Genomic DNA, 12,600 nt, shown 5'->3' with positions numbered 1-12,600 from the left:
CTTGGCCAGCTTACTGCTTGGTTCTTGATCTTTGGACGATCTGTTGCACAATAAACAGATACAGAAAATGCTTGGTAAAATTTGGAAGCATAGGAAGATCCTAGGAAAAACAAGTATGGCTATGAACTAGATAAATTTTAATGGAATGAACTGATGAAAAAATCCAAGTGATATGAATTCCAGAGACTGGAGAGAGGTCCAGAATTAAGAGATTTTGGAATCAGATCATACAGTTCATTAAGCCCAGGACAATCAATGACATATTCTGAATTGATAGTTATAGAAGAATGACTTAATTTATTGACAGACATCAGCATGATGGAATATATTATGAAGCCATTAACATTTGAATGATGGAGAAATGCTCAGAGAATACTAACTCAAATAAAAAACGGTGCAAAATTATTTGTTCAGTAAAATTTCAGTTATGTAAACAAAGAAGAGAAAGATATTAAATAGTTATAACATACTTATTAAGGTAAAAGGTTTACATTTTCATATGTAAGTATATTTTTAAGCTTTCTACAGGCATTACTTAAAATCGATTTAAATAAGGCTGGTTTCTTAGACATATAATGAGTGAGCTGAGCTTAAGGAACTGGGTAGAAAGCACTGTGAGGAAAACTGGACAGAGGTGCTGCAGGTGCAGAGCTGAGTGTAGTACACAGAGGAACTGGAGGTAGGTAAGGGTTATTGAAATAAGGCATTATGGTGGAGATTGTTGACAGGGTGCTAGAAAGGAAGACGTGGTTGCAACAAAAGCTTCTTCTACCAGGGATACCATCCCTGGTACTCTGGGAAACTGTGGGAGAAGCACATAGGTAGCACTATTTTTCAACGTAGTTGCTATACCAAAGTATCATAGATTTGTTTGCTGAAACACTAGAAATTTACTTTTTTGCTATTCTGGAGGTAGAACCCAAGATCAAAATGCCAGCAGGGCTGGTTTCTCCTGAGACATCTCTCCTTGGTTGGCAGACAAACATCTACCTGCCTGCATCAAGAGGTAGATTAACAAATTATTGTAATAATCCAGGTAAAATGAGGTTATTGTATAAAACAGTAGTACAGAGATGAAGAGAAAAGGATCAACTACTAAACTATTTAGTAATCAGTAATGAGCAAGGTTATCTTGATGTTAGAAGGAGTGTATGAGTAATCTCAGTCTCCAGACGTCTTTGGATGACCCAGCAGATGGTGACACTATTAGTGAATGCTAAAAAATAATCTGAAAGTGAGGAGCTGGTTTGGAGGGGAAATAGATCCAATTAAAGTTACCAGAATAAAGTCAGATGTAAGAATCTTAAGTTTACAGGCAGATAATTAGGCCTGGAAGTCTAGATGTGGATCTCATTAGTGCCTTCATTATTTTGTAACTCGGGGGGCAGATCTTGTTGGGCTCATTGATGAAAGTAATAATTTAGAGGAAGAAGAAAGGAATACTTACTAGAAAAGCACAGAAAAAGTCCATGAAGGAAAAAAGTGTAAAGCAGGACGGTGGTCGCTTGTCACAAAATCCAAGGAGAGTAGAGAGCTTTGATGAAGGGAATAATCAATGAAAAGGAACAGAGAGACCCTAAAGATGAAGACTGAACTGAGTTAGATTTGGAACTAGAAGACTTTGAACACTGGTACCTTACAATAACTCCTTGAAGTTTTCTGTGCTGAACAGCTAAAGTATGTCATGTGTTATATTTCACTTTGATTGTCAAAGCAATAGACCAGGAAAGTGTTTCTATCTTCGGTTTGCAGAATAAGACAAGACCATGAGAAAGTCAGATACCTGACTTAATGCCAGCTGAAGGACAGTAAACATGGGATTAAGTCCAAGAACACTTTCTATATCATCAGATGAGCTGAGATGTGAAGGGGACTGAGATTCAGAATACAGTGCTGTTATGAGTGTATGGTAGATAGTTAGAACTTACTTAAACTTCCCTTTTCAAGAAAAGAAGGGGTCAAGACAACCGGGTTTTTTTCCTATCACTGTATCACTTGTATCGGACCACCTCTGCTGGTCCTCTCCAGCAGAGGCTCAATAAATCTTGGTCCAGTGAACAAGGAATGAATTTTAGCTTGTGCTAGATACCAGATACAGTGGAAGAAGACATAGGAGATGTAGATTGCACATAGCTGAAGAGCAGGGACCCAGTCAAGAAGAACACTCTGAAAGAGAAAGGCAGAAAAACTTGGGAAGCCAGATCGTTCTTCACAAAGGTTGACAGGGTCTCGGCTCAAGTGAAAAAGTAGGAATTTTGCCTGAGTAAAGTAAAACATGCTTCTTTTCAGGTCAGACATGAAGTGTGGCTTAGGGGTAAATGTGTGAGGACACATGGAAGTTGGTTCACCTCCAAACACCTTTCCCGTATTAAATCCTGATGTGAAGTAACACATTCTGATGTGATAAAGTTTTAATTAGTTTATGCATGCAGTTCCCTACACCTGGAATTTCCTCTTTTCGTATACAGTAAATTCTTACAGAAAAATAAAGACCCAAAAGACAGAAATTCTCAGAATTACTTCTTGAATTTTCCAAACAGATTCCTTTTACACTGCACTCACTTCTTCTTGGAGAGATTTGAAAGTGCAGATAAACAAGCTCCCTTTCATTCATTAAGCTCATTCAGAATACCTTAGCTTAGTGACAAAATATTTCAAAATGTTACAAGATGTATTTTAGAATAAAGACATTTGAAAAGCTGGTTTAGTTTGATCATAGTTATACTTACTTAACTCCGCCTTTTATATATAAAGATACATCGTTCAAGTTTTCTCATTTGCTAGCTAAGGACTACTCTGTTAGATAACTGAATTTTATCCTGAAAGCACAGTCTTAATTTATTGAGTTTCAGTTATCTCATACTTCAAATGATACATAGATTGGAAACACTTGTGCAATATATTAAAAGAATAAAATGCTTCTTGTTTATAAAAATGTATCTGTTGTTCACATTGATGTGTAAACAAAATGTTGTAGGTTTGTACTCCAGCTTCAGAGTCAGACCATGTGCTATAACAGTTTATGCTTTCACCTGGTGTTGAATTTTCATCAGGCCCATAGAGAAATGAAAATATTGACTGCCGTGTTACTGTCCTGTTAGATAATTTCACTCTAGAGTTACGTGTGTCAACTATATGAAGAGCAATGATAAGAAAGGAAGATGGAAAACAAAGCACTAAGATTCAAGAGTTCTGAGTTTGGCAGCTACAACGTTGCACATATTAAAATTATTCAAAGAAAATGGGTAATGACTCTCAAACTTCGGTTTGTACTAGAGCTATGTAGCATTGTTCCTGTCTAGTTTATGAAATCTAGTAGGATAATACTCTTTGTAATATTTTGCACGTGATGTAATTTTACATATATTACCAAAATAAGAATGTGGGCTTAATGTCTCTACTGAGAGAGTTAAGATAATGTAAGTTAACTGTGTCAATCTGAGAATACTTGCCTCTTTTAAATGACTAATATGATGTACAAAAATAAATAAGTAAAACCAAAGTTTTAGCACATTTTAAGAGACAAAATGTCTTCACAGAGTCTGTGTGTTGCTATCAATTAAACACGCAGATAGGTGACTTGTTGTCTGTTACACTCCCAGTGTACATGGAGGTGTTTGACTTTCAGAGTATTTACCAAGTTCTATCAATGTAATTAATAATTACATGGATTGGAGAATCTCGTCTTCAAATATAAAAAATGCTTTAAGATTAATGTGCACTAATGTCAGTGTATGCAAAAAATATTGTAATGAAATAGTATATTTCTATTTTTTATTGAAAATATATAAGTTTTTAGATAGAGTAGAAAGAAATTTCTAAAGCAGCTAAGGTATTTGATCATCATTTAACAGTATGTATAATTGCATTTATCTGGGAAATCATAATTTGCTTTGTGTTTTTGGAGTTGAGTGCATCCTATTTTTAAATTATTATACATTAGTGAAATTGTAGTACTTAATTTAAATAAAAATAAGTACACCAAAAATTGTAAAACAAAATATGTATAGGACATTAATTGTGATATATGATTGGTGGCTTTTCTGAGAAAAAGCAAGAGAAAAATGAAAGGAATGGCATGATTAATTGATTCAAATGGCTTCTGCTGAACCATGTTCAATAAGAAACCTGTCATGATTTGTGATCATTTGTCATTCTGCACTATATCAAAAATAATGGATTCAGGTGTAAGAGCGGTAAAATGACTGTGTAAAACTGCCAGTTCTTGAAATAAAAATATGGTTTCTTAAGTGACTTAATTCCAGATAGCTGTGGTATATTACTCTGAGTTATGGCTGTGTTTCCAGAAATGGTAAATATTTTTGTGAAAGCTTTTCTCAGACACATACTTATTATGTTGCATTCAAGCCTAAATAAACTTCAAGACACAAATTATACATGTTTTTATTAAAACAAGAAACCCAGCAAAAGTTGCTATTTAAATAAATTAAATGGAAAATAAATGGAAAGAGAGTTTGCCATCTAAGACATTCTTCCAATCAAAGTTCTTTTGATGTGATGAGATGCATGTGAATTGTGCTCATATCTACAGACACACACATGATGTATCATGGGTGGCTTTTGGTGATGTATTTCTTATATAAAATCTTTTCTCAAGCATTATGAAAGATTAGAGTAAATCATTCTAAATATGATTGTAATATCTGACAAGGAAATTTAGTAGACTGTGGGGAAAGTTCAAATATTTGTCATTTTCAAAAAAAGAAAGGTTATCATTGAAATCCATGGTAAAAATATCAGTGGGTCTGTTCTAAACCTACTATGTTTTAACCCGTATGTATCAATCATGCTGGTTATTGTAGAATAGTTCATTTAAATGAGAGAAAATTACCTTGGAAGTGTGAGGAAATTATTTTCCTGACAATGATTTATCATGGTGGTTATCATGTGAATACCGTGCTTGCTCCTGTCTGGAATTATGCAAGTATGCATGTTTTCTCTCTTTCTCTCTCTGTCTCTCTCTCTCTCTGTCTCTCTCTCTCTCTCTGTCTCTCTCTACCTCTCTCTCTATCTCTCTCTCTCTTTCTCTGTGTGTGTGTGTGTGTTTGTCATCAGATCCAACTCCACTCTGCTTTTCATTTCCAGTTTCTATTTCATGTAATTTTTTTATTCCCATGCTGTCCCTTTTTACACACTCTTGTTTAAAACCAATTTTTTATGGAATGACATTAAAACAAGTAAGCTTTCTACTTCCCTGTACTTCCGACCAATTGGTAATTATTATAGTCACCTTCTACAATAGGCGTTCCATCTTTTGGGCATTGAAATTGATTTTTCTCATCTTAGCGTCTGAAGATCCAGTGTCCCCTTGCCCAATCGCCTGAGACTATACAGTGACACCTACAGCAGAGGATGTGGAGGCAGCAGCTTCTCGGGCACCAGAAATGGCAGCATCAGGATCATCAGCACGAATAGACTTTGGAGAGGTAGTTCTCCCAAACTGTACCATGAAACCAAACATTTTTGGTGTGCTACCTGCCTATGGGGGCTGCCTTCTTACCACCCAGGGTGTACAAAATGTTTGGTCTTTGTTAAAATGTTAAGTGACACTCCTGGCTGGTCTAGAGAGACCTGATCATTTTTTTCCCAAGTGTCGTTCAGTTTCAATGAATACGAAATTTTATCAGTCTCAGAAAAGTACTAATACCAACATGTTTATCAGATTTATTTCATACGTGTTACATAAAGCTTATGTTGCATATAATTGTGTACTTTTTAAATAGATCAAGATAAATCGTCATTTGAAAGTCATCCCAATGCAATAAATAAAGAGAATTTCTGTAGGCTGTTAAATTCATCAGAGACTGAATGTGGTTGCGGGGTTTTTCGTCCTGATGATGTTCCGCTGTAAACTTATTTTGCAAAATGAATGATTATTCCCAGATGGCTCCAGGTCAAAATAAGAAATGTCACTAACTGATTGACTTTCTCTATCCTTTCATCTCATGTAATTTAATGTGAAACAGTTATTTCATAGTTGTGAAACACATTTGTTAATTAACCACATTGGCTTTATTTGTAGAGTTCAGTGGCTGATAGCATTTCAATTTGCATGCGAAATGAGTCTCCCTAAAGATACTTTTACAAAATAAATAACAGCTGACATAAGGGAGGAATTTATTTTGAACACTTAAAACACGGGATTTAGAAGTAAGGTATATTTCTTATATAAATCTAAGGCCGAATGTACTACAGCATATGTGTCCTTCACCCCACCCCAATTCCCTTTTGGAAAAACCAAAATAAAAAGAATTTATAATCATTTTATTAGAGATATTGCCTTTTCATATACAATTTGAAGAATCTTTTTATAAGATAGCTACACTGAGCTTAGTAGTTTGTCCCATATTTTGATTTCATTTCTTGTACTATCCAGGAAATAACAAACTACAACATCTTGTACCAAACATATACTACAGGTCCAAAATACACTTTTATGACTATTTCTACACTGTTGTGAGCATTTTAACTGTGTGAAATATATAAAATAAGAATTTATGACTTCAAGTGGATAGCCTTTTGTATAAAACGCACTTGCCTATGAAAGTGGAAGTTGATTTTGTTAAAACCGTGTAAATGCTGACTTTCCCATTATTACTTAGAAAATCTAAATGTACAGATCTACTTAGTTGTGTTTGTACATTGTATTTTAGCTGTGCGTGCCACGTGCTGATTTCTGTCATTTTCACATAGATTATATCAATCAAAAACAGTACTCTGAAAAATGTATTTATTCTAAGAATACAAAATACAAATTTCTACTGCTTTCAAATCAATTGTGTTATCTTAGGGTAGTTTTATAATATGTTCTGAATTCTCGGTATCTTTCAAATAGTGCCCTGACTTAGCTACCTGAAATTTATTTTAGACCTTATTCAAAACATTTGACAGAAAAGTGGCTTTAAAAATTAAAATCTTGCTGGCCAATCTCCATGATGTCCCAAGTAAAAAACCAAACTTTCCATTGTTAAGGCTTGAAAGTCTTAGAACGCTGTGATTCAAGTCTATGGCCCAGGGCAGCCCGCTGGACAGTGATTTGTTGTCGTGATTACTGCCCTGAGCTCTGTAGCATTTCTGTTCTTAAGAGGATGTGTAACAAGAGAAAGTTTGCATGTGGAGGATAAAGGTAGCTTTCCTTAATGAAAAGAAATTACCGAGTAACTAGAGTAACTATTGTCAAAGCTTAAGTGATTTAAAACTGCAGCTGCTAAGTAATTACATAGCTAACAAGGTAAGCAGAATATAATACTCGGTTCATATGTGCTCACTGTCCTAACTGCTTGTCACAGTGTCCTGGTGACTGTGAATGGTGGTAAATTTGACTGCCTGTGTCGATCTAATCCTTTATTCTCAGAGAACACACATCCTAATTTTATAAAATATCAAATGTGTTTATTTGATAGTTACATGTTGAACATTAGGTTTTCTAAAACTTTATAAAATGTAATCAGCATGAACAGTGCTGATATGCATTTGTTTTTATTGAAATAATAATTTCTGTTGGACTGTTTTAGAAGTCTGTTGACTAATGAGTATCAAGGATATACATATGAAGCTAGAACTTGGCTAAACTTACTCAATAAAGAAAAACGACAGAATGTGCCCCGTAAGAAGCAGGCAATGGTATTCTCCAGTTTACCGAATTCTCCAGTTTACCGAATACAGCAGAGAGCTCTTCTCTCCCTCTTATAGACCAACTCAGGAACCTGAAGCATGATGTGAACAATATATGACGTGTGATCAAACTATGGGGATGTGATTGAACATGAAAGTGTGATCCAATTTGTACTGAGCTGTACAAATTTTAAAATTTGCATTACAGTAAAGACAAATTGCCATCCATCCCCCTCAAAATCCCCAAGAAAGTTCCTTTTTTGAAACGCATTTACCTCATTTTTCTTGCTGTGTTTTGAAGCAGCTCTGGAATCCTCTTTCGTGAGTGTCTATAGTTGCGCTGTCCTGGCTGCCTTGGTGTCCTGAATCCATTCAAAATGTTTCACTTTCCTGTCATCTTGACTTTGGGGAGGTGAGAAGTCACACAGTGCCAGGTTCAGTGAATAAACGGGTGCAGACACACTAGAATGATTTTGCAAGCTCCTTTGCTTTGGATGGCACACAGCTGCAGCTTTCACCATATTTTTTATCACATTTCAAATGGTAGCTGCCAGAACTATTTCAGAAAATGGCAAGAAGGTTGGGATAAGCATGCTCCGAGGGGAAAGGCAGTATTTTGAAGAGGATTACTGGCCGTGTATCTTTTACTGTAAAAATTTTTTAAATTTAAACATGCACCACAATTTTGGATCACATCTCTTATTATATTACCCATCAGTTCTTGACAAATCACGAGGTAGCTTTTATGGGTCTTCTAGATGTGTCAGGTTTCTGAAGTTTGTTAGGAATTTGTACCTATACACTCCCATCTGTATATTTTTGTTCCTACCAAACTTTACCAATTAAAGTTTCTCCTCTTTGTATTTCTTTTGAATCAAATCATCTCTTTCTGGAGCAAAACCGTCAGGTCTCAATTTTGTCACCAAAAGTAATATAGAATGCCCAGTCAAAAAGAAGATTTGACAAAGCCATAGATGTAGTCTTCTTTATTTCATATCACTTTTTTCTGACACTAGCAACATAAGTTAGATAAAGACTGATCATTTCACTTATTAACAAAAAAATAAAAATTAGAGAGCAAAGATATGACATCTGGATTTTAGCATAGTACAAAATAAGTTGGAACAGAAGGGATTAGAACAATTGAGGATGTGAAATGTTATACTTGCTCGATTTTTCTCAGAGATAAAAATCTATTAAACAAATAATTCCCCCAATTCCCTTCCCCCTACCACACAACTCATTTTGATTTCAGCTGTGTTTTTTAGATGAGATAATATCTGAAATCCAAACTCATAATCACTTTTCTGCTTGAGCAAGTTTTGGAGAAAATACAGGCATTTATTTCAGTCCAGTTCAGTAGGCAGAAGCTGAGGGCTGACCTTCTGTTCAGCACTGTGATTAGCTCTGGAGTCCTCCAGGATGAAGAGCCCTGGTGGTTAGACAGCTGCCCCCTGGTGAGGGATGCAGACGTTTGCTGGCAGGGTGTGCACAGGGTGCAGGACTGTAGAAGTACAACGGGACACAGAAGGAGACCAGGAGGAACTTAGACCTCAGCTAGCACTGTGAACTCCAGGTAAGAACTCACAAAGGAAGTGACGCCCAAGGGGGCTCTGGAGCAATCATTTGGAATTTAAGAGTGGCAGAAGGAGTGACACTCATGGCTGGGATGTCACCAGGGGCTGAACGTGTAGAATAACAGGCTTGAAGCAGGAGCAGGATGAAACAGATCACAAGGGGATTTTAACGAAAGGCTTTGCAGCAGATGAATGAGAAGTCGGTCCTCTGAGTGATGAGATGTAATTTATTAAGACATCACAGGTGCCCTCCATGCTAAGAAAGCAAAGGACAAAAGTCATTCCTGAAATACCTATTTTTAAAGATCTTTATTGATGTATAAAAGGTATAATATTATATATATGATTGTATGAAAGATACAATTAAAGCTATAATTCAGTATTGTTTTGGTAAATTTATAAAGTTATACAATAATTATCGCCACAGTCCAATTTTGGATATTTTCATCAACCCTCACCAAAGCCCCTCCCATCCATTCACAATCAATCTCCATTCCTTTCTTCTTTCGTAGCCCAGCTTCAGGCAACCACTAATCTGCTTTCTGCCTCTATACCTTTGTCTTTTCTGCACACTTCACATGCATGGAGCTACGTGTGGTCTTGTTTTTTTTTTTTTTTTTTTTTTAAGAGACTAAAACCAAACAAAATAAAACAAAATAAAGCCAATCAAAACAAAACAGTGAAAGCAATATAGAACTCTCAAACGATAATAGTAAATCAACAATGGCCACCCTAATGCCTCTCGTTATCAACTGACCATGCCATCAGACCTAAGAAAATCAAATAAAATGGAACAGAATTTTCTTGCTCTGAAATCCTGTATTACAAGTAGTCTTTGGGGCCTGGCATCTTTCCTTCAGCATAATGGTTCTGCGGTTTCTGCTGATGTGCTATTAGACAAACACAGCAGAAATATTCCCTTGCCAAAGAGACTATGAACGCCAAGGACAGACATGGGCAGAGGACGTTGTGTGCAGGGTCCCAGGGAGCAGAGGATACCAGATGACCAGGGTCTTATAGTGAAAGAGGGTTCAGTCATGAGAAGATGCAGCCTGCAGGCTTCGTGAGGAAGCAGGGCATGAGGGAAGGTGGCTGACAGGAGCACATGCTTGGGCCTCGAAGCAGAGATCATGGAGCATGGAAGACAGAGGAAGTGCGATGCCAGGCAGGAGCATGTGCCTGGGCTGTGCCCAGGACCTTCCTGGAAGTGGGAGTGAGCTGTGCAGAAGGATAGGACCAAATTATTAGAGTCTCGTAAAAGTGGAAAACCGCCCTCTGAAATGGGGAAATCGCTGTTCAGGCCTACGTTTCTCTACGTTTTCTTTATGATGGAGGTCATATTATAAGAGCAACTGTGGCCCTAGGGAGACTGGTCCCTGTCACCCGGCCTCAATGATCCCTCTAATAGTGGCAGTAAAGATAAATACACAGAAGTGGGAAATATTTTTAGAAGTGAAATTCAGAAGGCTTTCACCAGCGTGTAGTTTATTCTTGGCATAACTAGGGCAGAGGTTGATAAAATCAGACTTCCTCCAGATGATTCCTTAAATCAGCACTCAGACAGCAGACGGGGCCATGTTCAGAGGCAGCTGATAACGAAGCACACTGCCAGGACACAATAGCTCGAGTTCATACGTCTCTTTCTGATGACCATTATCTGCTTCCATCTGTCAGTTTGAGGAAGGCCATCACCACATCAAGGTCAGAATGAAGACTTCCCAAGTCCCCAAGCCCAGACCCTCTTCCCCATGTACCACAGGACTTCAGACGTGACTTTGCTCAACAATGACATCAAAGGTCTTCTCACTGACCTCTTTGAAGGCAGGACTGTCTCATTCATTGCTGCATCTCTAGTGCTTAAAAAAGTGCCTGGAACAAAGTTAGATTTGTTGAATGGATAAAAGAGATGTGGCAATCAAAGGAAATGCAGTTTCCTGCTAAGAGTTCAGTGTTATTACTTGTGGCAGAAGCACCATGAAAATGTCTAAAGGCACACTCTCTGTAACTTTTCTGAAAATTGGGAAACTATCCCAAGAATCATTTTCAACTGAACTCCCTGTGAGTCGAGCATCGGGGAGCATCCGTGTGGTCCAGCACTCAGAAGGCTGAGGTGGGAGAAGCTCTTTACTCCAGGAGTTCCGGACCACCCTGTGCAAGAGCAAGAATACAACTAAAAAAAAAAAAAAAAAAAAAAAAGCAGACAAAAAGTCCCAGTGAAAACCAAACATTATGCTAGTAGTCTCAATCCTGCAACTATAGGTTGACTATCCCTTATCCAAAATATGCAGGGGAAGTTTTAATTTTGGGAGCATTTTCTTTTTTGGATTTTGGAATATTTCCATCTGCATAATGGGACAGCCGGGGAACAGGATCCAACTTAAACATGGAACTCATGTGTGATACATGCTTGCCCCGACAGAGAAGCTGAAGACAATGTTGCATAATACTTTTTCCTGAGTTTTGGCTGTGACCCATGACTGGAAGTCAGGTGTAGAAATTTCCACTTGTGATATTGGATCAAGTTTTGGATTTTGGAGCACTTTGAGTTTTGGAATGCGGATGCTCAGTGTGCAGAGCATTGTGAGGTGCAACTGCTGGCTTCCTGCAGCTGGGATGGATGTAGGTATCAGTGTCCCTTCCATTTAAATAACAGAGACACCAAAGGCTCAGGGAGAAAAGGAAGATAGACAAGTGGAACTAAATCCAACTGAAAAGCTTCTACACAACAAAGGGAACAATCAACAAAAGAGCAGGCAGCCCTTAGATTGGGAGTTATTTACAAACTTTAAGTCTCAGAAGGAATTAATATCAAAATATATGAGGAACGTATACAGTTCAGTGCAGAAACCCTGCACTAATCTAAAACAATGGGCAAAGGACCTCCATGGAGTTTTTTTTATGAATGACCAACAGATAGGAGAATGTGCCTAACATTACCACCAGTCATTCGTGAAACCAAATTCATAATGAGATGACACAACTGATACCTGGTAGGACAGCTACTATCAAAAAGAAGAAATTAAAATAATAATAAAAATAAAAAAGGAAAGAAGTCAGTGCTGATGCCAGTGGGGAGAAAATGTAAACTAAGGGAAAAGTGAGTGGCACAGCTATTGTGGAAAACACTTTGGAGATTCCTCCAAATACTAATAATGGAATTACCGTATGATTGGACAGTTCCTCTTCTGGTTATATCCACAGACGAGATGAAATCACTCACTCAGAGATGTCTCTCTGACTGCAGCGTTACCCACAACAGCTGAAAAATAGGAAAACAAACTAAAGCTTAGTCAATTGATGAATGAAGAAATGTTTATACAGAGAGATCACATAGCCAGATACACACAGTGGAGAATTATTGAACCTTAAAGACAGAGGAGGCTCTGCC

The 12,600-nt window shown here is 37.3% G+C and overlaps 1 protein-coding gene across 12 annotated transcripts in view; it reads left to right on the top strand.

Annotated features, from left to right (window-relative positions):
* Lrrc7 (leucine rich repeat containing 7) overlaps nt 1-12,600 on the top strand; it is a 486,713-nt gene that overhangs the window by 285,785 nt on the left and 188,328 nt on the right. The window contains exon 8 of one of the 12 annotated variants that reach the window (XM_063258494.1): nt 5,308-6,283. The exons of the other annotated variants lie outside the window; for them this stretch is intronic. Within the exon in view, the coding sequence (XP_063114564.1) occupies nt 5,308-5,314 (7 nt within the window). The 3' untranslated portion in view covers nt 5,315-6,283. Of the gene's footprint in view, nt 1-5,307; nt 6,284-12,600 lie in introns of those variants that run through there. 12 annotated transcript variants of the gene reach the window in all.

The sequence above is a fragment of the Cavia porcellus genome, unplaced genomic scaffold, assembly GCF_034190915.1.
Source record: "Cavia porcellus strain 051 isolate PalLab524CR breed Dunkin Hartley unplaced genomic scaffold, mCavPor4.1 scaffold_1, whole genome shotgun sequence".
NCBI lineage: Eukaryota > Metazoa > Chordata > Mammalia > Rodentia > Caviidae > Cavia > Cavia porcellus.
Note: the sequence above shows the minus strand (reverse complement) of the source record. Positions and strands in the feature narration are given on the sequence as shown.